This window comes from Coregonus clupeaformis, chromosome 38 (assembly GCF_020615455.1).
Source record: "Coregonus clupeaformis isolate EN_2021a chromosome 38, ASM2061545v1, whole genome shotgun sequence".
Lineage (NCBI taxonomy): Eukaryota > Metazoa > Chordata > Actinopteri > Salmoniformes > Salmonidae > Coregonus > Coregonus clupeaformis.
In genome coordinates, this window is record NC_059229.1 from 2,774,618 (window position 1) to 2,788,115 (window position 13,498).

General features: G+C 42.3%; 1 protein-coding gene across 1 annotated transcript in view; it reads left to right on the plus strand.

The window, feature by feature from the left end:
* LOC121554012 (nuclear factor of activated T-cells, cytoplasmic 1-like) overlaps positions 1–10,591 on the plus strand; it is a 75,680-nt gene extending 65,089 nt beyond the window's left edge. The window contains exon 10 of the mRNA XM_041867447.2: positions 8,796–10,591. Within this exon, the coding sequence (XP_041723381.1) occupies positions 8,796–8,851 (56 nt within the window). The 3' untranslated portion in view covers positions 8,852–10,591. The remainder of the gene's footprint in view (positions 1–8,795) is intronic.
* The last annotated feature ends 2,907 nt before the right edge of the window (positions 10,592–13,498 follow it).

Here is a 13,498-nt window from a genome sequence, read left to right on the forward strand (position 1 = left end):
TTATGTACAGACAAGGATATGGAAGGATATGAGTAAAGTGGAGGTAAACCTAAGCGTTGGGTAACAATGAAAGAGATAGCATCGCTGGAGGCATCAATTGAGTCAGTCTCCACGTGTATAGGGGGAGGGGCAAAGGAGCTATCTAAGGCAGGTTTAGCTAGGCTGGGGGGTCTACAGTGATATAGTAAAATTAGAAATAACCGAAACAACAATAAACTAACCATGTTTGGGCTGAGGCTAAACATAAACAGGATGTAGTACCGTAAAAAGGAACAGTCCAGCAGACATCAGCTGTATAGCTGAGTTATCATAAGGTCCGGTGGTAAACTAGTGAGTAAGAGGCCACGGCTAGCGTGTGCTAGCGGGCCGGGGGCTAGCAGATGGATGGAATCTTCGTGGTTAACGTCAGCAACCACATCAGACGATTTCGTCGGCAGACCAGTCGTGTAGGATCGGCGGGGCTCCGTGTCAACACTAGGTGGTCCCGTCCGGTTGACAGAGAGGTAGATAGCCGGGAGATGGGCCTAGCTCAGGATGATTAGCCAGACCGATAGTTGTCAAGATAATTTGTATCCCCACCCTTATGGAGTGGCAACACATACAGTGAGGGGAAAAAGTATTTGATACCCTGCTGATTTTGTACGTTTTCCCACTGACAAAGAAATGATCAGTCTATAATTTTAATGGTAGGTTTATTAGTGAGAGACAGAATAACAACAACAAAATCCAGAAAAACACATGTCAAAAATGTTATAAATTGATTTGCATTTTAATGAGGGAAATAAGTATTTGACCCCCTCGCAATCAGAAAGATTTCTGGCTCCCAGATGTCTTTTATACAGGTAACGAGCTGAGATTAGGAGCACACTCTTAAAGGGAGTGCTCCTAATCTCTGCTTGATACCTGTATAAAAGACACCTGTCCACAGAAGCAATCAATCAATCAGATTCCAAACTCTCCACCATGGCCAAGACCAAAGAGCTCTCCAAGGATGTCACGGACAAGATTGTAGACCTACACAAGGCTGGAATGGGCTACAAGACCATCGCCAAGCAGCTTGGTGAGAAGGTGACAACAGTTGGTGTGATTATTCGCAAATGGAAGAAACACAAAAGAACTGTCAATCTCCCTCGGCCTGGGGATCCATGCAAGATCTCACCTCGTGGAGTTGCAATGATCATGAGAACGGTGAGGAATCAGCCCAGAACTACACGGGAGGATCTTGTCAATGATCTCAAGGCAGCTGGGACCATAGTCACCAAGAAAACAATTGGTAACACACTACACCATGAAGGACTGAAATCCTGCAGCGCCCGCAAGGTCCCCCTGCTCAAGAAAGCACATATACATGCCCGTCTGAAGTTTGCCAATGAACATCTGAATGATTCAGAGGAGAACTGGGTGAAAGTGTTGTGGTCAGATGAGACCAAAATGGAGCTCTTTGGCATCAACTCAACTCACCATGTTTGGAGGAGGAGGAATGCTGCCTATGACCCCAAGAACACCATCCCCACCGTCAAACATGGAGGTGGAAACATTATGCTTTGGGGGTGTTTTTCTGCTAATAATAATAATAATAATATGCCATTTAGCAGACGCTTTTATCCAAAGCGACTTACAGTCATGCGTGCATACATTTTTTTTGTGTATGGGTGGTCCCGGGGATCGAACCCACTACCTTGGCGTTACAAGCGCCGTGCTCTACCAGCTGAGCTACAGAGGACCACTGCTAAGGGGACAGGACAACTTCACCGCATCAAAGGGACGATGGACGGGGCCATGTACCGTCAAATCTTGGGTGAGAACCTCCTTCCCTAAGCCAGGGCATTGAACATGGGTCGTGGGTGGGTATTCCAGCATGACAATGACCCAAAACACACGGCCAAGGCAACAAAGGAGTGGCTCAAGAAGAAGCACATTAAGGTCCTGGAGTGGCCTAGCCAGTCTCCAGACCTTAATCCCATAGAAAATCTGTGGAGGGAGCTGAATGTTCGAGTTGCCAACATCAGCCTCGAAACCTTAATGACTTGGAGAAGATCTGCAAAGAGGAGTGGGACAAAATCCCTCCAGAGATGTGTGCAAACCTGGTGGCCAGCTACAAGAAACGTCTGACCTCTGTGATTGCCAACAAGGGTTTTGCCACCAAGTACTAAGTCATGTTTTGCAGAGGGGTCAAATACTTATTTCCCTCATTAAAATGCAAATCAATTTATAACATTTTTGAAATGGGTTTTTCTGGATTTCTTTGTTGTTATTCTGTCTCTCGCTGTTCAAATAAACCTACCATTACAATTATAGACTGATCATTTCTTTGTCAGTGGGCAAACGTACAAAATCAGCAGGGGATCAAATACTTTTTTCCCTCACTGTATGCGAATTTCCTTGCTTTTGGAATACTTCCTGATAACAATGTTAAATAAAAAATGTGGGCTGTTGAGCCAGCAATAAACGGAGCTGCACACTTAAGCAGACCAGGCTCCAAATGATCAGCCCCTGTGGATTTTTTTTGTCTAATGTTTGCAAAGCATCCATGACTTCTTTATCAGTAGATTTCAGAGAAAAGAAAACTCCTGACCAGCATTTTCAGTATCATTCAATAGATTTTCACCATCAACATCCAAACTACTCTTTTCAAGAGCTGGCTTTGAAATACATTCAAATATATAGCCCGCAGAGATAAAATGGTGATTAAATGCATTAATTATATCAATTTTGTCAGTAATAGGGTCAGAATCTAAATACATTTATTGGGGGAGATAAGAGGAGACACAACCCTTCAGTGATGTAACAGCTTTCCAAAATGTACCTGGGTTCCCTGTACATTCAGATAGTGTATTAACATACTAATTTGATTTTGCTTTTTTAACTAGTTTTACACACAGATTTCTCAATCGCCTGAAAGTGAGTCTGTGAATCTAGCTTTAGCCCAGGCAGCATCTCTGTTGTGTATGACTTCAGATAGCTCTGGACTGAACCAAGGGAAAGACCTATTTTTAATTCTCAGTTTTTTAAAAGGAGCATGTTTATCTACAATACAATTGAAAACATTTGAGAAGTGGTTCAGAGCTGTACTTACTATAAAGTCAGACACATTTGGTCATTCATAAGTAAACACAAATGTATTAACACTTAAAGAATTATCACTAACAGCTAAAACAAATACACATTAAATACGTTTAAACCATACATTTCCTTTTAGTTTTACATTTTTAAAACAATACAAATACATTCAGTTTAAAAAAGTCCAGCAATGCAATTACATTGGACATTACACAGGGCTGTAAATAGTGTCGCTTGTTCCTGAGCTGGCGGACAAATGATTATTTCCTCTCTGCCTGCTGGAGGTACTGCATGTTGGTTCCAACCTTCAAAGTAACAACATGGAAAGTTAGCAGGTCTGTTAGGAAATTGGGGAAAACCTGAAAGAGTTGGGGGGAATCCGAAACCTGGAAAAACAAATCAGAGAAAACAGAATTTAGGAAAACAACTGAATTATGAAAACAATTCAAACTGATTTTAAAAGGCCTTCCAATGTTTTTTTGCTGTGAATGACTGCACTTTAGAGTGTGTGTAGCACAGCAATTTGGGGAAAGTTGAGGTCAGTCCAATATTGGCTTTGCACGCAAGAGGGAAAGAGGTTGGGCCATCCTAGAAATGTTTTAGAGTAATATGATATATACAATTTAGCAGATGCTTTTATTCAAAGCGACTTACAGTCATGCGTGCATACATTTGTACGTGTGGGTGGTCCCGGCAATCGAACCCACTATCCTGGCGTTGCAAAATGCTTTGTGAAGCCTCGATTTAAAATGATTTATAAAGCCTTTATTAAGCGTTGCTTATGCCACCCTTTATAAAGCACAGGTTTATGTCATATTTGAAATAGTGGGTTATGTCACACAGTTATGCCACATTTATGAACCCTTTATAGTGCATGACATATGGTTATAGATGATTTGTGACACATTTATGTAGTGTTAATGAAGCCTTTATAAGCTGCACGTCATTTAAAGCAGTCCCTCATATTAAATTGTCACACAGGTCGTCTTGATAATGTTTAGTTGAAAATGTATTGGGGCAAGACTGAAAACAATCATACATGTTTCTATGATTTGGTGTTTGCCAATTGTGAATAGGGTGACTGACTTTGTTTCTCTAGCCATGCAGAGTGATCATTTTGCACCATTCCTTCAGTAGCGGTCCTTGCCATTCACACAAGAAATTCCCATCTGGGGTGTTTGAACAACACATCGTTTTTCTAAATGTCTCTATCGCCAGATTCGGAATTGAACATCATCAAAGTAACCAGATCCACATGCTACTGATGTCACTTTGGTACGGAAGGCAATTTTTTGTGTTTTGCTGAGGGCGGGGAGCCTGAATCATCCGTAAACATACATGGATCAACGGTTAGAGTTTTTAAAATTAGATCCCTCACATGAAATGTGGCAACAGAATGAAATGTAGTCCATGGCAACGGACGATATGGGCTCAGTGGGGGTAAGCCATGTTTTCTGCTTGTAGTCAGTAGGTCAGCCTGCTTTTGCAGTGTCAGAATGAACAGCACTGATTCAGAGGAGGGGACATTTTTTTGCTTGCACCCCTGCCCAGTCATGTGAAATCCATAGATTAGGGCCTAATGAATTTATTTCAATTGACTGATTTCCTTATATGGAAACTCAGTAAAATCTTTGAAATTGTTACATTTATATTTTTGTTCAGTATATATGTTCTATATTTAGCAGATATCTAGAACCTCTTGAACCATATGTGGCATAGTTCTGCAATATATTCAACCTCCGTAATCCATCCACCATGTTGGTTGTTAAATGGGCAGGTGATGATATTGTGAGGAGGTTTCTGATGTATTGACGTCTCAGATTTATGGCTGACATCATGACTTGATGTACAGTACCAGTCAAAAGTTTGGGCACACCTACTCATTCAAGGGTTTTTCTTTATTTTTACTATTTTCTACATTGTACAACAATAGTGAAGACATCAAAACTATGAAATAACACATATGGAATCATGTAGTAACCAAAAAAGTGTTAAACAAATCAATATATATTTAATATTTTTGATAATTCAAAGTAGCCACCCTTTGCCTTGATGACAGCTTTGCAGGGGAGAGGAGAGTGAGGAGATGGAGCTGGGGGTGGTGATCCATTTCAGGACGTGGTTATTTCTTCACGTTGTGGTTATTCTTTTTGAAAAGCCAAGGTAGACAGATGCTGAAAGTAAACTATGCACCTTGTATGCATCGGAAAATGTCATGATGTAAATTGTACCTATACCTGTGAAAGGTTTTTATCAAATTGAAGCTGAGTCCTAATATGGTACATTATCCACAATGAAGCACAGATCTTCAATCTTATTGAATGGGAATACTCCAAGGGCTCCCTTGACAGATGGCAAGTCTCCTCTCCACATAAGCCCCAGCTCTCATAGCACATTCTTTATTAATATCTGAAAGATGGGCTTGGAAACCGTCTGTTGGTGATGTATTACACAGATAAAACTGTAGCACTGAGGTGAACCTTTGGAAACTAAACTTTTTTCTAAATTCCCTATTATGACAGATCAGGAAAAGGTGATTTAATGTACCTGAATATAAATGTCATAACTCTACTGACAAGTATCTGCTTTTGCCAAGTTCCTCATGAAGTCGTATCACATTGAAATACACCCCTGTCCTCAAAGACACATAATAGGTTCAGTCTGTCTGTGTTTCTATGACACATGCATGTGAGATCTCTGCTCCTTCATTTAGCCAACACTCAGATCCTATTTCTTTATTAATAGCAGTCAATCAGCTGGCCAAACACATTAACTTTATGTCTAGACAACTTGACGGCTCAGATTCAGAGGGAAGTTTCGTACTGTACTCTGTAGCCAAAATAAAAGAGATTCACTATTATCAAAATTCGAGTGATTTGTCTTCGAGATCCCTGTACATGTTATGGAATACCTCTTTAGTTACTTAGTTTAGTTTATTGGTTGCTTATGTGGGCCTAGGTTTTAATTTCTCACATTCAGCTGTGGTGATCATGTCAAATTAGTTTGACCTGCACATGATTTGGACCACAAAGACTTCCATGTAAACACCTCCGGGATTTGTCCTCTGAGACCAGCCAAACACTGCAAGGCACACCCTGTCACACTTCTTGTGGAGGGAAGTGGCTGTGTCAGTGCTGGGTCACACAGGGAAGGGCTGCACAGCACCACCTCAAATGAAAAGGCACCACTCCATTGTTTGGAGGGAATCTCACATCTCCAGGATGCTTTTCCCAAGCTCCTGGCTGTGGTGGGAGCGAGCTAACGCCGCAGGGCCAGTGTCCGGTCAGAGGGAATTCCTCTGTAAGCTTGTGCGCTTGGCTTCCACTGCCATGCACCAGGGGTGTTCCCCTCACTAATTTCCTATATGGCTGCTCTCTGGTGGAGCAGTGAGACATCCTGGGCCTGTTGCTAGATCTGAGTCCAGGAGGACCTGCTGCCGAAGCAGTTAGAGGCTCAGTCCCAAATAACACCCTATTCCCTATATAGTGCACTACTTTTGACCAGGGCCCATAGGGCACTATGTTGGGAATAGGGTGTGATTTGGGACGCAGCCAGAGGCTGTTAAATGATGAAGAAATAGTGCTGGTTCATTCAGTACTATAAAATGATAGATACTCAGAATAAAATAATATATCAGGCATTTTAGAGCTCCTCAATCAGGCGTCTGTGTAAATGAAAAAAGTGCCTTGTACCATTGACCCATTATCCGGTTCGAGCCCTGGATAATCGTCCAATAGGGACATGGCTCGTACATCACATCACTGTTCCCGTTTCTCTGCTGACCCATGATACTCATTTAGAACAGATCTCTAAGACCCAGGCTACACGCCTGCCTCCTCATCGCTGCTGGGACTGTGCCATTGACCTGCTGTCTGACGCAGTCCTCCTGAGAGGACACGTCTATCCCCTCTCCTACGCGGAGACCGAGGCCATGGAGACCTACGTACAGGAGAGCCTCCAGCAGGGTTTTATCCGCCCCTCTACGTCACCAGCCTCCTCAAGCTTCTTTTTTGTTAAGAAGAAAGATGGCGGACTGCGCCCCTGCATTGATTATCGAACACTGAACAAAGCCACCGTTAAGTTCAGCTATCCTTTACCCCTCATCCCAACCATCATCGAACAAATGCACGGGGCGCAGTACTTCACGAAACTGTACTTGAGGAGCGTCTACGATCTGGTGCGCATTCGTGCAGGTGACGAATGGAAAACTGCCTTTTCCACGACCACGGGGCATTACGAGTATCTGGTAATGCCCTTTGGCCTGTCTAACGCTCCTTCAGTCTTCCAGGCCTTTATTAACGAAGTGTTTCGGGACATGATGGGACGGGGTGTAGTGGTTTATATAGACAACATTTTGGTCTATTCTGCAGACCGAGTCCAGCATGTCTCATTAGTCAGGTCTGTGCTGGGAAGACTGTTGGAGCATAATCTCTATGTTAATCAAGAAAAGTGTTTGTTTTTCCAGTGGCCCATGTCCTTCTTGGGGTACCTCATATCCACAGAGGGAGTGGAGATGGAGGAGCAACGCGTCAGCTCAGTCAGTTCATGGCCCATCCCCAACTCCGTGAAAGCAGTCCAGCGATTCCTGGGCTTTGCCAACTATTTCCGGAGGTTCATCCGGGGCTTCATCACTGTGGTCGAGCCTCTTACCTCCCTGCTGAGAGGAGGTCTTCAGCGGCTTCGTTGGACGGCGGAGGCGGAGAGGGCGTCTGTGTAAATGAAAAAAGTGCCTTGTACTATCGACCCATTATCCTATCATTGTCATAGGAAAAGAATGTGTTGTTTTTATACAGATACTGAAGCAACTATAACACATATGGAGGGATGTGGTCTTATAAGTAATGAAGGGGCAAAGCAATTTTCTAATGCAAAGGATACCTTTTCTTACTAAAAACGCTTGGTTATTCAGATGTTACCAGATTGTGAAATATTGCCAGACTCCTCTATAGAGCTGATTAGGCTTGCCAGAAAAAGCACTGTAAGGGAGAGCAAGGTCCTCCTGGTGAGTGGTTCATGGTGGACTCCTCAATCAAGATGGCTGCCTTTGCCATCTTCTTCTTCTTCTTTATCAGGCCCACACTGGCACATTATTGTTTGTTTAGCTCCAGTTGGTGATGTGTATTTTTAATGGACTATGAGATAAAACTGGGGTAATCACAAACATAGAGTTAGAAATCTTTGTTACTGCGCCAGAAATTTAATTGTGTAATTTCACTGTGTGTGGGGGGTAACGAGGCAATCTGACCTAGGGTCAAATTGCTCGCTCTTACTTAAATCCATGGCTGTCTTATCTCAACAGAGACTGAAACTAGCTTGTGGCCTTTTGTTTCTCTCTTCAAACACAGTGAAGGGAGCGGCACCAGGGTTGAATGAAGTTTGGACTAGACCTTTGTCTCTCCTTTGCTATCTTCTTGATTGATTACAGCATGATGGGGTGGGGTTGGTGTATGATTCAAGGATTTAGGGCCCTGTCATGTGGATCCTTTGTAGAGAGCATGAAGCTGCATCCTCTCCAAACCAAACAGTCTGAGACTGCTGTTCATCTGTGTTAACATGGCTCCATTTATTTTGCGCTGTTTGAACAAATGACTATATTTTGCACATTGAACGCATTGAACGTATTATGACGTATTACCTGCTAAAACACCTATATCTCTCAAATACTATGAACTCTACTGGAGATGCTTTGATGTAGATTGTGAGATATTGACATCTTCCTTCTCCTTTCTTCACAGTTAATGAGATCATCAGGAACGACCTCTCAAGCATCTCCGTCCACAGTCATGCGTAGCACCACTTTCATCATGGACATAGAAGGACTGAGTGGGGAAAAAGAGGAAATCCCATACCAATAATTTTTACAACATCTGCATGCTTGGACTACAGTCTGCACGAAGCCCAAAAAACAACCATGTGGAACAAACAGAGATTCAGCATCCTGAAGATCAGAATCCAATGTGTGCCTTTCAGAAGATTCCATTTCAGAAGATTTGCCAATGTACAGAAATTGAAAATGAAATGAAATGGCTGACCTCTCAGAAAAGAAATACAGGCATACTATGTATGTAGCACCACCCCCTTCCAGCCTCAACCCCAAGAAGTATGCATTTCAGTTGACCAAGGACTGTTTTTTTCTTTACTTCTGTCTGCAGATATTGTAAATGATTGAGTGCCTAAGTGTTTATTTTGTGTACAGTGCTTCAGATTGCATACTTGGCTTTACAATGAGATGATTTCAACCAAAAGAAGTGCCTTTGACTGGAAATAGATGAGTATAAGGAAAGCTAACCAAATTTGAGGTCATGTTTTTTTCATTCATGATGAGAATTAAGCACTTGTTCACACTCACCACAGATTTACCTGCATGTTACATTTTACTTTTGATCTGTTGATTTGTACAGCTTTGTATGTTTGTGACTTGAGTCATCTCTTCAAGTGGTCTAAGGACTGAGAAATGGCATCAGAATTAAAAGCACATGCCTTGAAAAAGACAGAACTCAATCTGTTCAGGTGTATATTTATTTGAAGGAAATAAAACTATGGCAAAGCGTTGGCTATGTTGCCAAGATGATTTTTAAGATATTCAACCAAGCTAGTGCCTTTTGGAAAGCCAACATTTCATCTCAAGCACCAGTGCTGCCTCTGTCCTGTTAGAACAATGCAATGTTTGCATTTCATATGCTTGATTAGAAAATAGTCAGCTTGTGATAGTGACACTGTTGCTTACTGGCTAATGCTTGATTTGCATATGCTTCATATGGTTGCCATATGCTAATTCAAATGTATTGCCTTTACATAGTTGTTACATAGTTGTGTAGTTCTTGTCTACAAGATACTGATGGAAAGAATTATGCATGAAAAATAAGTGAACGGGAAAGAGCAAGTGCAGCAGGTTTTCTCCACGCTAATCATGCCATCCCTGAAACTCAGTTTGGTTATGTTTGTTTTGCTTGTACAGACAGTGGGGGAAGCTGGTAATATGTACATTAGCAATAATTATTTAATTGATATGAACGGAAGAAATCATCACACTTTGGTTAAATTGTCAATTCGAAAATAATACCTGGATACCAATGCAATATGCAGGTATAGCGTTTGTCTCTCAAAGAATGTATGCATTTAGATTGTAATAGAAAAAGGTTTGTCTCTTCTGCACAACTATTTAATCCAAAGAATAGGTAACAATGGTGAAAAGCAATACATTCTCACGTAGGAGATCAAAAACCTTCGAGATTAAAGTATGTATTTATTCTTATAGCATGTCCTCTGTTTATTCAAGTGTTTCATGTTGCTCCTCATATTACCAAATTGTTAACTATATAATACAATACAATACCAATATTCTCTTTGTAGAATGTGCTATAGCTAGACTGAATATATGTGAAATAATCACTTTTTTTGCTTTATCCTTATAGCTACGATTGTATCTTTAGCTAGCACAAGTTCCCTTACTAGAACTGCATATATTTACAGTACCAGTCAAATGTTTGGACACACCTACTCATTCCAGGGTTTTTCTTAATTTTTTCCTATTTTCTACATTGTAGCATAATAGTGAACACATCAAAACTATGAAATAACACATATGGAATCATGTAGTAACCAAAAAAGTGTTAAAGAAATCAACATATATTTTATATTTGAGATTCTTCAAAGTAGCCACCCTTTGCCTTGATGACAGCTTTGTACACTCTTGGCATTCTCTCAACCAGCCTCATGAGGTAGTCACCTGGCATGCATTTCAATTAACAGGTGTGCCTTGTTAAAAGTTAATTTGTGGAATTTCTTTCCTTCTTAATGCATTTGAGCCAATTAGTTGTGTTGTGACAAGGTAGGGGTGGTATACAGAAGATATCCCTATTTGGTAAAAGACCAAGTCCATATTATGGCAAGAACAGCTCAAATAAGCAAAGATAAACGACAGTCCATCATTACTTTAAGGCATGAAAGTCAGTAAATCTGGACAATTTCAAGAACTTTGAACGTTTCTTCAAGTGCAGTCGCAAAAACCATCAAGCGTTATGATAAAACTGCCTCTCATGAGGACCGCCACAGGAAAGGAAGACCCAGAGTTACCTCTGCTGCAGAGGATAAGTTCATTAGAGTTAACTGCACCTCAGATTGCAGCACAAATAAATCCTTCACAGAGTTCAAGTAACAGACACATCTCAACATCAACTGTTCAGAGGAGACTGTGTGAATCAGGCCTTCATGGTCGAATTGCTGCAAAGAAACCACTACTAAAGGACACCAATAAGAAGAAGAAACTTGCTTGGGCCAAGAAACACGAGCAATGGACATTAGACCAGTGGAAATCTGTCCTTTGGTCTGATGAGTCCAAATTTGAGATTTTTAGTTCCAACTGCTGTGTCTTTGTGAGACACAGAGTAGGTGAACGGATGATCTCTTTATGTCTGGTTCCCACCGTGAAGCATGGAGGAGGAGGTGTGATGGTGTGGGGGTGCTTTGCTAGTGATACTGTCTGTGATTTATTTAGAATTCAAGGCACACTTAACCAGCATGGCTACCACAGCATTCTGCAGCGATGCGCCATCCCATCTGGTTTGCGCTTAGTGGGACTATCATTTGTTTTTCAACAGGACAAATAACCCAAAACACACCTCCAGGCTGTGTAAGGGCTATTTGACCAAGAAGGAGAGTGATGGAGGGCTGCATCAGATGACCTAGCCTCCACAATCACCCGACCTCAACCCAATTGAGATGGTTTGGGATGAGTTGGACTACAGATTGAAGGAAAAGCAGCCAACAAGTGTTCAGCATATGTGGGAACTCCTTCAAGACTGTTGGAAAAGCATTCCTCATGAAGCTGGTTGAGAGAATGCTAAGAGTGTGCAAAGCTGTCATCAAGGTGGCTACTTTGAAGAATCTCAAATATAACATATATTTTGATTTGTTTAACACTTTTTTTGGTTACTACATGATTCCATTTGTGTTATTTCATAGTTTTGATGTATTCACTATTATTCTACAATGTAGAAAATAGTCAAAATAAAGAAAAACCCTTGAATGAGTAGGTGTATCCAAACTTTTACTGGTACTGTATGTGCATTTATATTAAGTCTTAATCCACAAATTTAAAGGAAATTAACAAAGCCATAGAGCCATGTTTACTGAAAGAGGACTATTATATTGTTCAGATATGTAGATGAATTGTTCAAAGCTTTTTTTGTGGGCTCCAATTCTGCTTCATGTACTGTCAATAAATAGTCTTTTTCGAATTATACGACTGTCGTCTCAATTATTTGCATTGAATAATGTTTGTTTTATTTAGTTAATTAATAATACACTCATAGTCATATTTAGTATATATCTATATATACCACATATACAGAACCAGTCAAAAGTTTGGACACACCTACTCATTCCAGCGAGATGCAAGGGATTCCTTCTGCAATGCGACCTGTACCTCGCTCATTACGCCGAAGCTGTCTCCGGGAGAGACAGAGTTGCCACAGTCATCTCGGCACTGACCGGACGGGCCCTAGATTGGGTTGCCACGGTCTGGGAGACGGGCGGACCCAAGGTCAAGTCCTACGAGCGCTTCACCCTCCTCTTCCGCTCGGTGTTTGATCATCCTGTGGAGGGACGTGAGGGGGGTGAGCGTCTACTCCGACTATGCCAGGGATCTAGGACCGCCTCGGAGTACGCCCTGCAGTTCCGGACCATCGCGGCCTCCACCGGATGGAATGAGTCGGCTCTGGTCACCGTTTTCTGCAGTGGACTGCAGGAGGAGGTACAGATGGAGTTAGCCTGCCGTGATGACAACCTGTCACTCGACCAGCTCATTAGCATGGCGATCCGGTTGGACAACCTCCCGCAGTCCCGGCGAAGACCTGCGTGGAATCCAGAGCCCATGGCTACACCTGTTCCGTGGCCAGAGCCGATGGAGGTGGGCTCTGCACGTTTGCCCAAGGCAGAGCGTAAGAGAAGGAGGAATCTGGGCCTCTGCTCCTATGGTGGAGAAAGGGGTCATTTCTCCCCGACCTGCCCTCTATTGACTAATAGGCGAGGAGGTGACAAGCCAGGGAATTCCCCTGCTCCAACCCAGGGAGGATGCAAGATCTCCTCTCCTTTTCTGTCAACTCAACCAGTGTGTTTTTCCATTAAATTCCCTGAATAGCCTAGACCCTCACTCCCGTTAGCTCTCATTGATTCCGGAGCTGCCGGTTATTGCTGGCCACTGTATTACGCATTCCGTTGGTTCCCCTACAGTCACCCATTCCAGTTCGAGCCCTGGATAATCGTACAATAGGGACAGGGCTCGTACATCACATCACTGTTCCCGTTTCTCTGCTGACCTATGACACTCATTTAGAACAGATCACCTTTTTGATTATAGACACCCCTACGCACCCCGTTGTTTTAGGTCTCCCCTGGTTGAGTTGGCATAACCCTGTTATTTCCTGGTCAGAGAGGA